The following is an 18906-nucleotide window of genomic DNA, read 5'->3' as shown; positions in this document are numbered from 1 at the left end:
ACGGAATTGTAATGAACAAAATCCTTATAATTATTTATGATATGTTTGATTTCTTGTTAATGTTTGTCATTCAAATTTGGTAGACGGCCCCAACGTTAATGTGGCTCTTGCTATGTGTTGGTTCAGCCGAATTAATTATTATATAATCAAGTTTATTTTTCTCGTTAGTTGTCATCCGGCCAAACATTAAGCAACTTATATTGCAGTACCATTTATCATTTAGTATATCAAAATATGTCATTGTAATTTTGCATGGCTGAAATGTAACGCTTGATTTATATATATAATGATTAATTGAATTTTCAAATAAAAAACTAAAGTAATTTGAGTGAATAACAATTACAACTATTTACAAATATGTAGGAATTATTTTTAAATGTTTTTGATAATGCCAGTATAAAAATAAATTGATTTTGTGTTACTGTAGCATTATTGATGCCGGGAGGCTAAATCGTCGTTATTACAGTAGTGATATATTATATTGGCTAAATATAACTGTTGATGGCTTCCTCATGGAGTGATATTGTACATTAAAACTGATTAATAATAACAAATATTCAAATTCAAGGTAGGTAAACCTATCTTAATTATGAACTTAATAGTATAGCACTTGTGTCCTCTGATTAACAGTAAAGCCATAGCAAATATCATAGTTAATGTAACTTCTATAACAGGTGCAGTGATCTAGGTATGAATGTTAGACAGTTCTTACAAGACCATTATAAATCACTTATAATGGTACCCTTCTTGACAATGAATGGAACCCTAGCATTGATAGAAACTTTGCAAAGGTTCTATTATTTCGATAAAGAAGAGAATGTGGGTGTTGTTTCTGAATTGTTCTTGGGCCCATTACGGTCAGCTAAGATGATTCCATTAGACAGTTGGAATATCTTGGTGTCAGGACCGAAGCACAACAAACGCATAGCTGTCTATCAGTTATATCCTCAAGTTACCAAGTTATCTAGTAATGTAGAGCCAGGTTGTAAATTGTCTGCAATAAATTGCCAATTTGCTAGTGGCAATGATGATGAGCTATGCCTATCACTTGATGGACACCCTGATTTGTTGATTTCCTTTCAAGAAGTTCTGTCTGGAGAGCGAATATTTGGAATAAGGTTCAAAGACACGCCCAATGATAGCAAAGAATATCAAAAGCTTGGAGATGAAGCAGATAATTGGATTAGCAATGTTCTGGGGATACCCGCTACAATGCTTTATGTGCCTGAGACAAAATTGTCAGGTGAAGTAAATTACCCTATCTATGGATCTTCACCTGATAAAAGACCAGCTCCTGTACCACCTGTTCATATAACATCAATCACCACATTGGAAGAAATGAATGAAAAATCAGGTGCCAAAGTTGAGATGGCAAGACTCCGACCAAATGTGGTGGTAAAAGGCAACACACCAGGTGCGGAGGGGTTTTGGAAAGTCATAAAAATTGGGGACCAGTTAGAGTTGGAGCAAACCTTCATGAACCCACGATGTGGTGTGGTAAACGCATTAGATGGGAAACTGAACCCAAAGGTATATGATACAATATACAAGCAAGGACCTTTTAGGGACATGCGGAACAGACCCTGTTTTGGAAGCTATTGGAAGGTTCTTAGACCAGGGGATGTTCATGTTGGAGATAAAGTCATGCTATTGAAGTCCTTAGAGAGCAACATAACTGGCCCGTACAGCCTGACAGATCAGTTTGTAGTGGGATAAAATGATGCATTATATCTGTAAGACTTATATCTGATACCTATTTATAATTATCAATCTGGGGATCATATTAGGGGGTCGTACCCTTTTGGCTTGCCAGGGGGGACCTTACTATTTCCACCACTGCTATCACCTGACGTAGTTAACAATGGATCAATGACACTCCCCTGCCTCGTCAGGAGATGGGTGTCAGTTTGGGAAAGGTAGTTGACTATACTACTGGATCATTAGCCAATATGATCCTCGGCTATGGGAACTTTCCCAGAGTGAAAATAACTCAATTAAACAAATAATCAATTAAACAAACTGACAGGAAAGGCTGGCATTAGGAGCAGGAGGGATGCTCATACTTCCCTAAGCATTTGAGAGGTAGAATATGATAAACATCATATCATCAGAGATTGCTGTGAAATAAAACAGGTATAAAGCACTATGAAACATCTGATTTCTATATACTTACTCGATTTGTTCAGTAAAGAAAATAAAAGTGAGAATCACTTTGAGAGGTTACATTTTACTGTAAGTGGATTGTTCTAAATTTGCTTTTACTCAACTATTTTAAAACCTCATTGAATCCCATCCAACCGGTTACCCATTGAAGTGGTCTGGAATTTACTTTGAACTTGAACCATCATTCAGTTTTAATAGAAAATTTTGCTATTAAAACTGCAATAGCACAACGACATTCGACAACAATACTCTTCAGTATCTCATGAGAGTTTAGTACCAGATTCCCCCAGTCGAGTTTGAAGTTTTAACCTTACTCAGCTGGATATCGGTCCCAATATTAGAATTCCCTCTGGGAAAGATTTTTGGCCGTTCTATTTTCATCACCCAAGCTTTTTACACAGGGAGAAGGGTTTCATTGAAATCCTAGGAATTTAGGAAGGGCATGCACTAAAGTTCCCCCTGTTCATATGGAGCTAGAACAATAATAATAGAGTTCAGAGATTAACAAAAGAGAAAACGGAGATAAAGCTGTGATGAAATATTTGCTTTCTATATCGTACTCATTCGAAATTGAAAAAGGTTTTCAATTTGAACGGTTACATTTTACCGTAAATTGAATGTTCTATTACTGTTACTTGACCTATTCAGTTAAACCTCATTGATTCCCATCCTACCTGGTTGCCCATTGAAGTGATTCAGTATTTTCTTTGAACTTGAACCCAATTCTCTGAAAACAACTATGTTCATAAAAATACCAATCATTCAGTTTCAATAGCTTCAGAACAAACTATTGATGATTAATCCCATCCTACCTGGTTGCCCATTGAAGTGGTTCAGGATTTTCTTTGAACTTGAACCCAATTCTCTGAAAACAACTATGTTCATAAAAATACCAATCATTCAGTTTCAATAGCTTCAGAACAAACTATTGATGATTAATCCCATCCTACCTGGTTGCCCATTGAAGTGGTTCAGGATTTTCTTTGAACTTGAACCCAATTCTCTGAAAACAACTACGTTCATAAAAATACCAATCATTCAGTTTCAATAGCTTCAGAACAAACTATTGATCCCATCCAACCTGGTTGCCCATTGAAGTGGTCCAGGATTTTCTTTGAACTTGAACCCAATTCTCTGAAAACAACTATGTTCATAAAAATACCAATCATTCAGTTTCAATAGCTTCAGAACAAACTATTGATCCCATCCAACCTGGTTGCCCATTGAAGTGGTCCAGGATTTTCTTTGAACTTGAACCCAATTCTCTGAAAACAACTATGTTCATAAAAATACCAATCATTCAGTTTCAATAGCTTCAGAACAAACTATTGATCCCATCCAACCTGGTTGCCCATTGAAGCGGTCCAGAATAGCTACAGTACTATTGATCAACAATTAGAATTGTCCAACAATAAAAACTTTTCATTTTGACCTCAATTGTTCAACAATAACAATAATTGTTCAACAATAACAATAATTGTTCTACAACATACCAATTCTTTGTTTCCAGAAACTCTGTGTACAACATGACAGAAACTACGATCCAGTTTCTTGAAAATCATATTAAATCATTGCTTTTCATTCCTATCGTGGCAATGAATGGTACCTTGGCAGTCATCGAAACAGTGCAGAGATACCTCCATCATGACAAACAAGAAATTGTTGGTATCGTCAGTAAAGTAAATGTTGCTCCGATCAGAACAACAAAGATGCTATCCGTAGAATCATGGGACGTTACAACAGTCGGCCTCAAGCACAACAAACGTCTGGCTGTGTATGTTAAAAACCCTGAAATAGCTCGGCTTTATGGGAATACAAAGCTGGGAAGCAAGTTAACCAGCATATCATGCACCTTTACTGATCCCTCTTGTGAGAAGATGTGCATCTCCTGTCAAGGACACGATGATTTGATCTTGTGCCTGCGTGAAATTGTGTCTGGAGAACGAATCTTTGGGTTGAAGTTCAATGATGATCTGCTCTCCGATGACAGGGAGTATATAAACGCTGGTGAGGAGGCTGGCAATTGGATGACTGCTGTTCTTGGTGGACAACCAGTAACCCTACTCTATGTACCAGATAGAAAACTATCAGGTGAACACAACTTCCCTGTGTACAGAGCACCAAATAAGAAACCAGCAGCAATACCTCCTGTTCTTATAACTTCCGTGAGCACGTTGGACAGGATGAACGCGGAGGCAGGTACTGCAGTGGAAATGGAAAGGTTCAGACCGAGTGTGGTGGTTACTGGATGTGAGGCTGGGGCAGAGAACCTCTGGAAAGTTGTCAGAATTGGGGATCAGCTGGAGTTGGAGCAAACGTTCATGAGTCCTAGATGTGGGGTTATCAATGCTTTTAAAGGTGAAATGGACACCAAGGTGTATGACACTGTCTTTAAACATGGACCGTTCAGGGATACACGAAACAGGGCTTGTTTTGGAAGTTACTGGAAGGTGTTGCGACCAGGTAAGGTGAAGGTTGGAGATGAGATTGTGGTGCTGAAGTCTGTTGATCGTGAACTAACTGGACCGTATGTTTTATCCGACGAATTTATTTTGGGGTGACTGTCTTTTGTGCAAACAGAGTAATTGTTAATATAATATAATAAGGACCTCTCGTCCTCTTATTGTGAAAGCTAGCTGAAGGTGAGAGGACTGAATTGGGTGTGACAGACTAAAAACGATTCTAAATTGATTTTTTATTATTTTTATGGGAATAGTTTTAAAACATAGATCGACCCTCATAAAGTTATCATGTATATCGCAGAATAGTTACTACTATTTTACTCTTTATTAAACAGTACAATATTTTATGTATCAGACTTACAGATGTATCATATAATTGAATGTGATCAATCATCATTTTACAATAAACTCTGGCGTATTATTGATATTAAGTTTCCTATTATTTCATTGAAATTTTAATTTAAAACCAAACGATGTAAAAAGTGTTAACCTGAAAGCTTCACCTTGTAATTTAAACTGCCACTTAATGCTCCAGCTATCACTTACATAATAAACAAGGGTCTAGTATCCCTGGAAGCGTGTTGCTATGGTAACCGTACTGTTACCATGGGATTGTGACAGTGTTCCTGGATCTGATATATAGTTTCTTGTAGTCACGTGATGCCAGTATGTGTAACCATAGGCTAGGGACCTGGTTGATTTCAGGCAGTGGTTTTCAATCTCTTTCTCAAAATTTAATACTGCCCTCCATTATTCTGCTTTGTGTTCTATACTACGTACTACATTCTATCAATATGATGCTGACTGATTGCTTTGCTTCATGTACCGAAGGTAACATGCTCCACGCACTCCGAGAGTACTCCAAGAAGTTGTTGATTGTCCGGCCTAATGCTCGAACTCGGCTCGAGATATTGAGGGGTTTGTTAGAGTTTATGAAGAGACCTGACGTTATTCGTGAGGTATGTTTCTGCTGATTATCTTAAATTACAATGTACATTGTACGTGTGCGTATTACCGCGTACTTTCACTTTATCCTCAATGAGGTTTTATTACAAAATTAAAGATTATAATTTCAAAATAATGTCATTTAGAAACGTAACCCCTCCCCTCCCCAGTTGTTAACAAGAGAATTCTGCGACCTACTGAAGGCGGTGTGGAACTACACTAGGTCAGATGACGGGCACACACTGACCTATGTCAGGAACTCCGGCTCTCTTAAGTTCCAGCTCCATGTGGTGTGTCTCCGTATCCTGGATATGGTACTGGAGCATGATACTGTGATGTTTCTTAGTCTCAATATCATCCATACCGGTGTGTTATACTTATAGTTATATCAGTTTTACCTATTCATAACACATTGCTGAGATCTTGACCGAAATGCGTTTTATGATTTAACTTTTAACGTAAAAAGCAAGCACTGACTTCCTAAGTTCTAGAATGATTGCGGCGATAAATTTGTCTAATTGGGCAATAAATTATGATGACAAGTTGAAGGAAATACCCGCTCACAGATCTCATCTAAAACGAGAGTTTTTTCAGAGGAACTAAGCAGACTGTTGGATCTAGTGGACGCTAAGAACAAGCACGTGTACTGTTGCCTTGACAACCTGACCACCACCTGGTCCAAACAACAAACTGCAACTGCTCACCAGCACCTTTCTGGGAACACATTCGGGGTATGAAACAGAGGAAGGCTGGGGGAGGGTTAATTTTAACCCCTTTTTACATTTATTTATATTTAAAAGTAGAACAATTTTATCAGGGTTGTACTTCTTCCCGCTTCTAGTATTATTTAAACTTATTTCTAAAGGCTTCATTTAAAACTCATCAAAAAACGAGGCAATACTATTTTCCCTAAATTAGTTCATTAAAGTTCCTGTTTTTATATGTTCTGTGAATGTTTCTACATGTTGAATAACACAGTATATTACGCTCAGATGCTGAGAAAGAAGATATCGAATAAAAAGACGAGATACGGGGAGTTACTTGAGGTGGTGCTGACTACTGAACATGGTAAAAAGGCTACACTGTTCTTTGCTCTTATCTTGTAGACATGAAGTTAACTGGTTACGTCTCAGAACTGCCCGATTCCTAGCTTTTCCTGGAATCCTAGCTTTTCCTGGAACCTTAGCTTTTCCTGGAATCCTGGTTTATTTCTCAATATAAGTCGTGTTTCATGTAACATTTCTCCAGTCTAGTTGCATCTTGTCTCTAATTTCAGGTAACATGCTGGTATCAGAACTGCTGTTTTCTCACAACATCTGCTCAGTTCCGCACTTTAGATCTTACAGTCCAGACTCACTACACACTGATGCTATCTTAGACACTTGCCGGGTGAGAGGACTGTGTTTAAAAATACATTCTGCAACATTGCGTACATTCTTATATTTTACGAAAAATTACATTCCAGATTCGACAAAATATCAAGTTTCGATGTTCTATCAGACAATTTAGGTGATAATATCTCAATGTTCCATCAGATAAGCCAGGTGATATCACCACAATATGTGTGGATACAGTTTGAAGAGGACTGGGGCACGTTAGACAAGATCCAACAAGAGTTGAACAAGCCCAGCTTTGAGCTGATGCCCCTGCCAAGCGATTACACAGACGAGGATGTAATAGTGAGACTCTCGGTGACTGGGTTCACTTTCAGAGCTAGGATTCTTGAGGGTGAGCAGTTTTATTGTTAATCATAGTAATTTATTATTTTGTAAGAGTTTTAATGCTTTTAATACTACTGTATGACAAATAATTTCAGACATCATGAATATGATGTAGTTACGTTGAAACTTCGCACAGTTACCTTTACCTTTGAAAAGAGTAGTTTCCCTAGGTCGTATTTACGGAATAATCGAAAATTCTGAACACTAAACACAGTGGAGTAAGTAAGCAAAACTGTTAAGACCCGTGGCCGTGACAACACTCAACTATCATTAATTGATTGTAAAAGTTTAGTTTATTTTGGCAAAACTTCTCTGCGACTTTAATGTTACAATTTCGATCATTACATATCAAATTAAACTTATTTTGCTGTTCACGTTCCCTCCGATGATAACAACCTGTACACTGCCGTTTTCTGACAAAAGTGCTTAAGTAACATTTTGGAAATTTCGGGTTTTTTGGTCTAACTTTTGTTTTTGGGTCAAGAACTATCCCTGAGGACCATTGGATACATTCGCCGACCCCCCGAAACCCCCTTTTTGGAACCCCCTAAAATACAAAAAATGGTGTCATTGTTTTCTACGTCCAAAACTGGCCTAGTGACGGCAATTTGGTGATCGTGGGTCCTTTGACCTGGAAAAAACAATTTATTGCACTTAAGCACTTTTGTGAAAACGAGCTCGTTTTCTCACAAAAGTGCTTAAGTGCCATATACTTTTATAATTAAATGTTGATTCTGATTAATTTGCTTTAAAATTTGTATTCTCTAATCAGTTGAGACTGCAGATTTTTAGCTTGTCTGACCTAAAATGAAGCAAATTGCTATTGCTGGGAGGAAAGATGAGAACGTATCTTCAACCTGGGTCAAAGCTATAAGGTATTATGCTGAAGGAAGAAATGGTGAAAGCCGGGAAAAAATTCTGTGGGCAGACAATTGTTCCGCTCAGAACAAATGCTGGACGCTTTTCACTGCGTTATGTTCGCCATAAACAGCCCTGACCTCGGGCTTGACACGATAACCGTGAAATATCTGGAGCCAGGCCATACGTTCATAAGCGCTGACTCGTTCCACCATAAAGTGGAACTGTTCATCAAACAGTGCGGACAGCTACATAATCATCAATTATGACTTGAGGACTTTGGTGGTGCAGTGGAAAAGGTGGGTACCGCTGTTTCTATGGCCTGTTCGGACTTTCATTTTTGGCCTATAAGGTCATATTGGACAAGCAACCGCTGCAAAACAGAAAGACCACTGCTCGAGAAGGTGGAGGTTATCAGGTTTCAGCGTGGCTCGGTCCAAATGGAATGGAAATCAGAGCAGAACGAGGTTTCCTTCTGTTCTGCTCCATTTCTGCGGCAGAAAGAAGAGAGATTGATCCGGTTAGGTATAATCATAGCTTTCCCACAAAATCAATCACAAAATCAATCACACGGGATTAGCAAGCGATAAAAAGAAAGATATAGTTTTAAAACTTTGTAGACTTATGAGCCCCGATTTTTTCGTTAAGTTTTAAATATAAATAGATATATTCTCGGTAGTATTGCCTGAATAAATAGTATCTGGAGAGAAGATTTGTAGGATACAATACTTGAGTAGGAACAGTGTGCCTCGTGACGTGTAAAGCTGTAGGTACTCCGTACGACAATAGCTGGATAACGCAACATTGTTCACACACGTTTCGTGTACCTTAGCTTATCAATTATAGTGAATGGGATATTGACTTTGAGTAGGGAATGTTAGGACATGATTGGATCTTGCGATATAAAGTAAGAATAGCTCATCGCATGTAATACTCAACAAGCTATAGAGCGAAACATATCTATTCATTTCTATAGCTCATCTTATATACCTCATATTCACGCTGTTTTCAATCTACCTTTTTGTTCGTATTGATTCGTGATCAAAGGGACGGATTCAATATTCCGTATTATTACAACCTGTTCCTGACAATACATTTTTCTTGTACGATTTTAAAGCTTTTTTCGAGAATGAGTGTTGTGCCTTATAACATGGTAAACACTAAGTTTTAGTTATCCGCTTGCCTAGCTCATAGGCTTCCTCAAACCTGTACATCCGCTAGCTGAACGCTTTATTCAAGGAAATTTAAAATCAGTTATGTTATAGTTTCTTGTTATCATCTATCTATCTACGATCTAGCTCGGCGTATGGATTTTTATTTGCCGATAACGATAAAGGTTTTATTTAAGTTTTCCCTAATCGATACTTTTACTGCATCAAAAAACATTAATCACAGCCAAAGTTATGGATAGTCATAGCGTAAATTGTAATGTGAGCTAGTTATGACGTATCATAGAGCATGACAAGTGACAACGCGCTAATCTGTTCTAGCTCGTGCACGTGCAATCTCTTGATGTTGCTAAGCAACGACGCTGTTTACCTTTGCTAAAATAACGCCATTATTCTAACGTTTATTTTACCTCACTTCCGACGTTAATTATAGAAAATATTAAGCCTTAATCAAAATTCTAAGAATGCTATAGGCTATTCCTATAATCCTTTTTTTACAATTCTGCTAAAAATAGCGATGTTTCAACTCCATTTGCGAGCTGAAATTGGTCACGCCAGAGGGTCATTTTTAGGTAAATTTTCAGTGTTTTGTCCCCGTTGCCGGGGCCGGGGGGAATTCGTCAAGTTTAAAATATAATATAGATAATTCGCAAAACCTTGGCCTTAATTTAGTTCTTAATTTAATATCTAAAGAAAGAAACTTATTTATTAAGTTATTATTATCCCGTACTATCACCAATCGACTCTTCGTCAAAACAAGCGTCAAAATACTGGTAGAATTCCGATTTGAAAACAAATTTATATAAGGAATTGCAACGTTTTATTCCCGCTCGTTGCCACTATTTTTTAATCCGCTGGGGAGAAGGGAGTGTTTTTGTGTTCTTAAACCATCACCAATCAATTTGTCGTAAAATTTTAGTTCAGAATGATCGCAGATAAAGTTCCCACTAATGTTGGTGCACTTAAGTACTTTTCTCAGAAAACGAAATTTTAAAATTTTTTATTTCAGCGTCTCCCAATATTACAACTAGTGTTTCATCACAACAGTTTAAGGCTAATTCTTCGTCTTATTTTCGAGTTTTCGATGACCAATGGTTTGAACGGGTCATTTTCATCAGAACGTGGAGTTTTTGCCGATGTGGCTGTTATTATACTTAAGCACTTTTCTAAGAAATTCAAATTATAATTTGTGATTTTGAGGCACTTTCCGAGAAGTTAGGATGATGAAACCTTGTCTCAAAACTTCAAAAGTCGACAAAGCATTTTAGAAACATAGTGGGTGCAGTTTAAATTTGACAGCAGTTAGCCCAGAGCAATTACAGAATTGAAATCTTTAAGTCAATTTGCACAAAATGAACCTTGTGTTACTTTAAGCACTTTTGTCAGAAAACGGCAGTACAGTCGTCGGATTTATCTTTCAAAAACCGTTAATCCTATTGCCGGTAATGTTATAGCCACATAAAGGAATCTGGAGTAGCTGGAAACTATAAAAGGTTTTATCCGTTATCAGACACATGCATAAATATTAAATATTCGAACTTCTAAGCTTATAACGATGCTCAATGTTCATCATATTACTCATAAAATAATATATACTCACATACCCTCCGGTGTATTTACATTACATCATTATATCATTAGTACTCAGATATCTATTACATTACGTCTTGTGCTTCGTTGTGGGGCTAGTTGTTGTTTTTGTTTTGTTTTGTAACGGCTGCAAATATTTTTAACTATATTTGTTTACCACGTGTGTATTAATTATCCTTTTACGATTCCATATTGTTTTAGTTCATTCACCACTTCCATCGCATCCTACTTGAATTCAATTTAACTTGTAACCTAGTAGTAAGCTAGTAATTCCGATTCGAAAACAAAATTTTATAAGGAATTGCAACGTTTATTCCCGCTCGTTGCCACTATTTTTTAATCCGCTTGGGAGAAGGGAGTGTTTTGGTGTTCTTAAACCGTCACCAATCAATTTGTCGTAAAATTTTACGTCTGAATGATCGCAGATAAAGTTCCCACTAATGTTGGTGCACTTTAGGGGGCATACACCAAAACAGTGGTTAGTGCCGTCCAGCCCAAATGACCTCATAGGCAGTTCAGTTACCATCTAGCGCACCGTTTCCACATCAGAAAAATTTATTTTGAGAATACCCATTTTTGTAATCGAGCATTTCCTGGTTAGAGTGGAATTTTCGGAAAAACACAATTTGTTTCATGGAGAGGCTATAAGTTAATCATTTCTTGCTGTATCGGGTTGAAATTTTGCTGGCCGTTTATTCACATCTATTTCAAGGTGTGTGTAAAATCTTGATATCGTGTCTAAAAAGGCTGGTGTGTTATAAATTTTTAAAGTCAGAAAGCTAAAATTGTCCTTTTCAGGCTTATTTTAACAAAAAGTCAGTCAGGGAAGATCGGATTGATTTGATGCTTGACATCAAATTGTTCTCTGAATTCTGGCGCAGTTTTCGATGCCCTCAAAAATGTTTTTTCTCATTTAGTCATTTATCTTCAGATCTATTGGACCTCAAAGCCAAACAACAAATTTAGGTACATTTTTCGTTTTTAATATTTACTGATTTTTCAAACGAAAAATGTGCCCAAACTTGTTGTTTGGCTTTGAGGTCCAATAGATCTGAAGATAAATAAGTAAAAACATTTTTGAGGGCATCGAAAACTGCGCCAGAATTCAGAGAACAATTTGATGTCAAGCATCAAATCAATCCGATCTTCCCTGACTGACTTTTTGTTAAAATAAGCCTGAAAAGGACAATTTTAGCTTTCTGACTTTACAAATTTATAACACACCAGCCTTTTTAGACACGATATCAAGATTTTACACACACCTTGAAATAGATGTGAATAAACGGCCAGCAAAATTTCAACCCGATACCGCAAGAAATGATTAACTTATAGCCTCTCCATGAAACAAATTGTGTTTTTCCGAAAATTCCACTCTAACCAGGAAATGCTCGATTACAAAAATGGGTATTCTCAAAATGATTTGTTTTATGTGGAAACGGTGCGCTAGATGGTCACTGAACTGCCTATGAGGTCATTCGGGTTGGACAGGTTTGGTGTATGCACTTTTCTCAGAAAACGAAATTTTTTATTTCAGCGTGTCCTCATCGTGTTTCATCACAACAGTTTAAGGCTAATTTTTCGTTTTATTTTCGATGACCAATGGTTTGAACGGGTAATTTTCATAAGAATGTGCATGTGGAGTTTTTGCCGATGTGGCTGTACTTTAGCACTTTTCTATGAAATTCAAACTATAATTTTTGATTTTGAGGCACTTTCCGAGAAGTTAGGATGATGAAAGTGAGCCTAGATGAAACCTTGTCATTAGTATCAAAAGTCGACAAAGCACCTTAGAAACATAGTGGGTGCAGTCTAAATTTGACAGCAGCTAGCCCAGAGCAATTACAGAATTGAAATCTTTCAAGTCAATTTGCACAAAATGAACCTTGTGTTACTTAAGCACTTTTGTCAGAAAACGGCAGAAATGTCATTATATTAATATGGATGCTTCAAAATTGTTTTGTTATGTTTTTCCTATATATGGAATAATTATTTTTATATACTTTTGTACATCACGTTCGTGTTGTATGTTGAAGGCTCTCCCTTTTGAATTGTGTTTGTGCGATACATTCGTTTGAAGTTAAAATAAGTTCAAAGTTTTGTAATGGCTGCAAATATTTGTTTACCGCGTGTGTATTAATTATCCTTTTACGATTCCAGATTGTTTCAGTTCATTCACCACTTCCATCGCATTCTACTTGAGCTGAATTCACTTTAACTTACCTAGTAGTAAGCTAGGGGGGGGGGGGGGGGGGGGGGGGGGGGGGGGGGGGGGGGGGGGGGGGGGGGGGGGGGGGGGGCAAGTAGAATAAAGGTAGAGTAGAATTCGCAAAAGAAAATGGATGAACATTATACTTTTATCTACCTTAATCTACAAGTACTTTTGGGGCCAACGTAGAATAAAGTAAGATAAAGTAGGAATATTCCCCCCCCCCCCCCCCCCCCCCCCCCCCCCCCAAGCTAGTAAGCTAGTAAGCTAGTAAGCTAGTAAACTAGTAAGCTAAGTTATCACCCAATTAAACATCACCCTCAATCCTCATTTCAGTTCGCAAGACCAAGTTTCTTCATCCTTTCTTCATCTAATTTACCAGTGCAGTAGTTCCATGGAATGTCAATGGCAATGCTACATATTTTTGATATTCATCTTGCAGTTTTTTGCCTTTGTGCGCCCTCAAAAGTTCAGATACCGTCCTTTTATAAGCATACAATGTATGTGACAAACTGACAATGGCTCATCCTGTTGCTTCTAATTAATTGGTATAATTTAAACCTCTCTTGGGCTAGAATAGATGTAACTCATTTCGGCTGACTTGCAATTTTTAACAATTTAGATTCATCCAAAGTTCTAAAATGGCAAATTCGTGTTTTCATAATCGTTTTTTGTTTTAGTTTCGAATCCTTATTAGGTTATGAGTTCAAGTCTGACTCCGGAAGAAAATTGAATATGTCATCGGCAGGAAAATTCTGGAAAAACACTGTTCGAGGGGAGATGAGTTTTCAAGTCCAATAATGATTCCTCCAATACCCAATTCCAAGTTTTTTGATAAACTCCCAAAGATTCGTTAGAGGGGGCTAATGTACAAGAAAAAAAACATCAGGACGGCTATGTAGCAGAAGTAGAACTGTATCGGTATTTTGAGGAGACAAAAGGAAATCATCTAGTTGTTCATCAGTTAGAGTATACTCACGAACAATATTCTGTATTTCTCCCAGAGCATCATTGTAACACCAAAAAGTGCAAGAAAGGACCAGAAAAACATCTGTGTCATAAAAAGGCGAGAGAAATTGAAGGAGAGTGCGACTTTGTCGTTATGGGAGATCATTATGTGGCTGTGTTTGAAGTTAAAGGACTATCTCTGCAGCAAACAAACGAAGACAATATTAAGTTTAAGGGTTGTTGCGATAGCGCTCTCACACAAAGGAAAAGGACGAAAGATTTCATCAAATCTATAGAACCTTCTGTCATGATATTCGAGTTCACAGTCTTCCCGAATATTTCCAAGGATGAGGTAGACGAGTCATATCTCTGTGATGAAACAATCCTTTTCAGTAATGATCTCATGAACTTGGTTTCGATAGTCGACTCTTGTGAAGAAAGGAGCTCTTTGGGAACTGTAAGTGTAATGGACGGATCACGTTGCTGCCTTCTAGGATTGTGGTGTATAAACCTGGAAAATAAATGGGATTTCAATAGCTGTAGCTTCCCTAAATGTTTGAAAGATGTAGATGAAAAACTGAGATATGCGTTAATAACACGAAAACTAGTCGATGAAGCAAAATCAGAGGAGTACCCAAAAAAGGGAAAATGGAAAGGAAAGATTAAGAAGTATCCCTATAATCCTGAAATGGTTGATGCGCCGCAACTTTTTAAAGACTACTTAAAGATAAACAGTCTTACAAAAGATCAACTTGATGCTTTCCAAAGTGATGAGAGGTTTCTCTGGGTGGAGGGCCCTGCTGGCTCAGGGAAAACCATAGTAATGTTGGGTAAAGTTATAGATCTTGCTTTAACCACACCTCCAGAGGAGAGAATACTTGTTATTCTAACTGGATCGTTGATGCCTAAAAGGTTTCCCGCCGCGGTGCGTCAATTAGAAATACTTAACGATATAAATGATACTGTTAAGTGCGAGATGATTACGTACGAATACAGTAACGAACACAAAAAGGATTATATTGTCAAGTATAATCAGTTTGTAGTAGACTGTATTTTATCATACCAAATGACAGTCTGTACTAGTAAAATCGTATTACTAATTGTCGGGAAAGGTTTAGCTAAAGATACACAGAGTTTTCTACGGAAATTTGATTACATTTTTGTAGACGATTATCAGCTTCTCGTCAATCGTACAGGCTCTGATCTAAATTATGCAAGGTTAGCTGGCTGTGCGGGTGAAAATATCATATCTGATGGATTATTTCATGTTGTGAAGAAAAGTGATTCCAATAATACTAGTATTTGGGTATTCTGTGACGAACTTCAATCGTATACAAACGTTAAGTTTCAAAAGTATCCATTTAAATTCAACCTCAATAGAGAAGAATTTAAACGTTGCTTCGCTAACTTAGATTTATCTGTTAATCTAAGGAACGCTTACGAGATTTCTTCTGTGCTGTCTATAATCAAAGAACACGATGAGATAATGGATATTAGTGAGAATATCCCTGTAAACCGCAATCAAAAACAGGATATAGGTCATTTTCTCCGTGCTAGTAAACCTGTAATCTACCTATTGACCGATGATAATACAGCTACATGGAAAGAAATCCTTGTTAAAGAGCTGGAGAAAGTAAAAGGGCCTGACAGTTATCTTGAAAACAAGGATATCGCAGTGATAATCTATGCAGGTATAGATCAACATGAACATACACAGATTACTGTAACCAGCGTATTAAGTATGTGGAATGAGAAAGATAACGAGATTATGATGATGTGGAATGCGAATTCTACGTCTGCAGAGTGGCCAGCTATTATCTATATCCACACATGCACACCATCAATAAGATACGCACCTGATGAAAGTGAGAATAAGTTTACACTCAGTAATATTATTCCAAATCTTTACAGTGGAATCTCACGAGCCAGAGTGTACTCAGCAGCGATCATGCGTGATTATAATGCAACGAATATTTGTAAATATGACGAACAACTTATAGAGGAGTTAAAACAGCGTCGTGACGTATGTAGAATTATTGAATTCGAAACCCCTCAAAATCCCTCCGAGACTATGGCGCTAAAAAAACAGCTACAAGACGATAAATCGAACAAAATAAAAAGGAAAAAGAAAAAAAAGAAGAAAAAGAAGAAAAGACGGTGAATCAGGAGCTAGTTCTTTCGACGACGATGTAGATTGTGATAATAATATTATGATGTAGTTCTATTATGTTGAATATTTAAGTAAATTGCTGCTGGAGCAATGGAAGCATTATCATATTATTATGAAACCTTATTAGTTATTAAAAGTTATGGAAGATTTCTAAATAATGATTGTGAGATTCCTCTGAAATTTTGAAGTTGTTTTGTTTTTTTACGAATGTAGGTACTAGTTATACTAAGTATTTTCAAAAGTTCAAATGAAGGTGTTCTTTTTAAAAACTGATTTAGTGAAATGATTGTTTTGTTAACTTTTGATAATTTTGAACATTCATAATATTATGTCATGTTCCCAGAAAGTATTGGTGTTTTTCATCCTCAAAGTTTGTTTGTGTATGTTATGAATAACATGCAGCACGGCACGAATTGGCATAAATATAATTGCCGTTATCAATTTGCTGAAAAATAAAACAAAACAACAAATTGTAATAAAACAGTCACTTTTTCGCCATATTTTGTAAACAAAAATTGTTCACACATTGCAATATTCACTCAGGATCCACAGCATTAGGAGGTGAACCAGCCGAAGTGCTCGCTATTGACTTTGGATGGACTTGTACCGTGCCCAAGAAGGATATTTACCAGAAAAGGAGGGTGCTAGGTAAAAGTCACGATTACAATATCGCTTGTCTTTGCAAACTAGCTGATGTTATCCCCACGGAATCAAACGACAAAGCTCTCATTTTAGGTTAGCTTCCAATCGCACAAATTTTAAATAAAGATGTCTTAGTGAGTCAAAAATGCGAATTTATATTAAAGATATTTTAAAATTTCTTAACCGTTTTAAACAATCCCCCTCCCAGGAAGCCTAAAAGTGCTCCACAGAATAACTCAGAACTTGACCTTTGCAACAGCAGCGTTCTCTAATCCCGCCCACCAGACTCTCCTCCTCTCTCTTCTCTACAATTCTCACGATCTAGACACTGCACGACACGTGCTCTACGTGCTAGCTAACGCTGCTGCGGACAGGCAGATCGGGCCGCGCACTCCTCGACCCTGTCACAGCGCACGTGGGCCAGTATATGGAGTGTGCAGACGTGATGCGCCCTGTTATGTTGTTTTACATGACTGTAGTGGGGAAGAACTTGAAGGTTGTTCAAAAGTTGGCAGAGGGCCCAGGGATGGGCCTCATTATGAAGATATTCAGTGAACACCAAAAGGATGAAGTGATTAAAGCACATTTTGTAGACATTGCCAGGGAGGTGTTCAAGGGATATGAGATATCTGAAGAGAAAGCTGAGACTCCCAATAATAGCTCGTCACTTCCACTCGTATCTTCAGCTCCCAGAGTACGACCTCCTTACAATCCAGGAGCAATACCCGACTTTAAACAGAAGTTCAGTCAAGGTGAGGAACTGAGGAATTACAAGATTTACATGGGCGAGAAATGTGCGTTTGTGCAGCATGCGAACAATGCTCGCTACAGAATGAGATAGCTAAAGAATTGATTTCAATGTTGAACCACAAAGGAGGAGATATTTTTGTTGGAGTCGTGCCAGACGAAAAAGGGACTATTATGGGATTAAAGCTTGACAGAAAGATGAGTGACGATATTAACCTTCTTATCGATGACATCATGACTGATAAAGAAATTCTAAAGCGAACCAACGGATCACTTACCATTCCTCCATCGTTGGTAGAAGTAAAATTCGAGGAGATAAACAACACTTTCAATCAGAAATTGGATTTCAAAGAGGAATTACACATCGCCATAATATCAGTCAAACCATTAGGACCATCAAGTGGGTTGGTGATGTTTAATGTCACTAGTGACAGGGCTAGTGTGGACTATGACCCGTCTCAGTATGAGTGGAAGTTCTACGGCAGGAACAGCCAGGGTAAGTGTGATATGAGTGTGAATGATGTGAGACAAAGAGTTGCTAACATTGGGTTATTGTAGTGTATTGTGGTGTGTTATACTGTTTATTTAACTCACTGGCTGATTATTGTTTACTGGCTCCTTGTGAATATAGTTTGGAGCACTGAGTACTGTTACTCTGTACTACTGTAGGTATGTAAGAACGAAGGGTTATTGAGTTTCAGGACTGGTATTTCAGAGGTTAGATTGTTGTTTGTATTTCTGTTTCTTTTAAGTTTTATCTCAGTCAAATATTTTATATTTGTTGTAAATCCGAAGTTTTTAAAAGTCAAGTGCGGGTGAATATTTATTGCAAAGTTCTGGTTAAAAACATTTTTACGATTACTTCCGTTGGTATCAGGTTAACTTTCTGTTTCACCTTTGTGGTACGTTCAATTCTGATGTTAATAGATTTATTGACAGTAAAATAGCTATGTGTTTCGTTAGCACTGCAAAATCTGGTTTCTTGATTATTTCTGTTTTGAGAATATCTGACTATATATTCTGTTTAATGTTTAAATTTTTATTCTTTTAATAATGACATGATGTGCTTCTTTGATTCTCATTTGATAAAATGTTCACAAATATCTAAACGAATTTCAAGTACAAAACTTATTATAGTAAGTCGGATCTATATTTCTAATTTTAAGTTTGAGTCTGCTCTGCATGGTAAAGTATCCATATTTCTATATGTTTCAATCAAGTGTAAATGTAATTAACTGTTAACTATCAAGTGTAAATGTCTAAATATTGAAGACTTCAGGAGCCC

General features: G+C 37.2%; 3 protein-coding genes across 3 annotated transcripts; all 3 read left to right on the top strand.

Annotated features, from left to right (window-relative positions):
• Positions 1-690: 690 nt before the first annotated feature.
• Positions 691-1716, top strand: LOC134816406 (mitochondrial amidoxime reducing component 2-like). The gene has a single exon (XM_063825241.1). It carries the CDS (start codon positions 691-693, stop codon positions 1714-1716), a length of 1026 nt encoding a protein of 341 aa, XP_063681311.1.
• A 943-nt stretch (positions 1717-2659) lies between these two features.
• LOC134816407 (mitochondrial amidoxime reducing component 2-like) lies at positions 2660-4748 on the top strand. Its single transcript, XM_063825242.1, has one exon. The coding sequence runs from the start codon at positions 3690-3692 to the stop codon at positions 4722-4724; it is 1035 nt and encodes a 344-aa protein (XP_063681312.1). The 5' UTR covers positions 2660-3689; the 3' UTR covers positions 4725-4748.
• A 150-nt stretch (positions 4749-4898) lies between these two features.
• LOC134816405 (uncharacterized) lies at positions 4899-18870 on the top strand. The gene is made up of 8 exons (XM_063825240.1): positions 4899-5584; positions 5741-5936; positions 6165-6301; positions 6563-6638; positions 6847-6959; positions 7106-7298; positions 16776-16967; positions 17083-18870. Exons 1-8 carry the CDS (start codon positions 5294-5296, stop codon positions 17427-17429), a joined length of 1545 nt encoding a protein of 514 aa, XP_063681310.1. The 5' UTR covers positions 4899-5293; the 3' UTR covers positions 17430-18870.
• Positions 18871-18906: the final 36 nt, after the last annotated feature.

Source organism: Bolinopsis microptera, chromosome 6 (assembly GCF_026151205.1).
Source record: "Bolinopsis microptera isolate Bmic1 chromosome 6, MBARI_Bmic_1.0, whole genome shotgun sequence".
NCBI classification, from domain to species: domain Eukaryota; kingdom Metazoa; phylum Ctenophora; class Tentaculata; order Lobata; family Bolinopsidae; genus Bolinopsis; species Bolinopsis microptera.
Note: the sequence above shows the minus strand (reverse complement) of the source record. Positions and strands in the feature narration are given on the sequence as shown.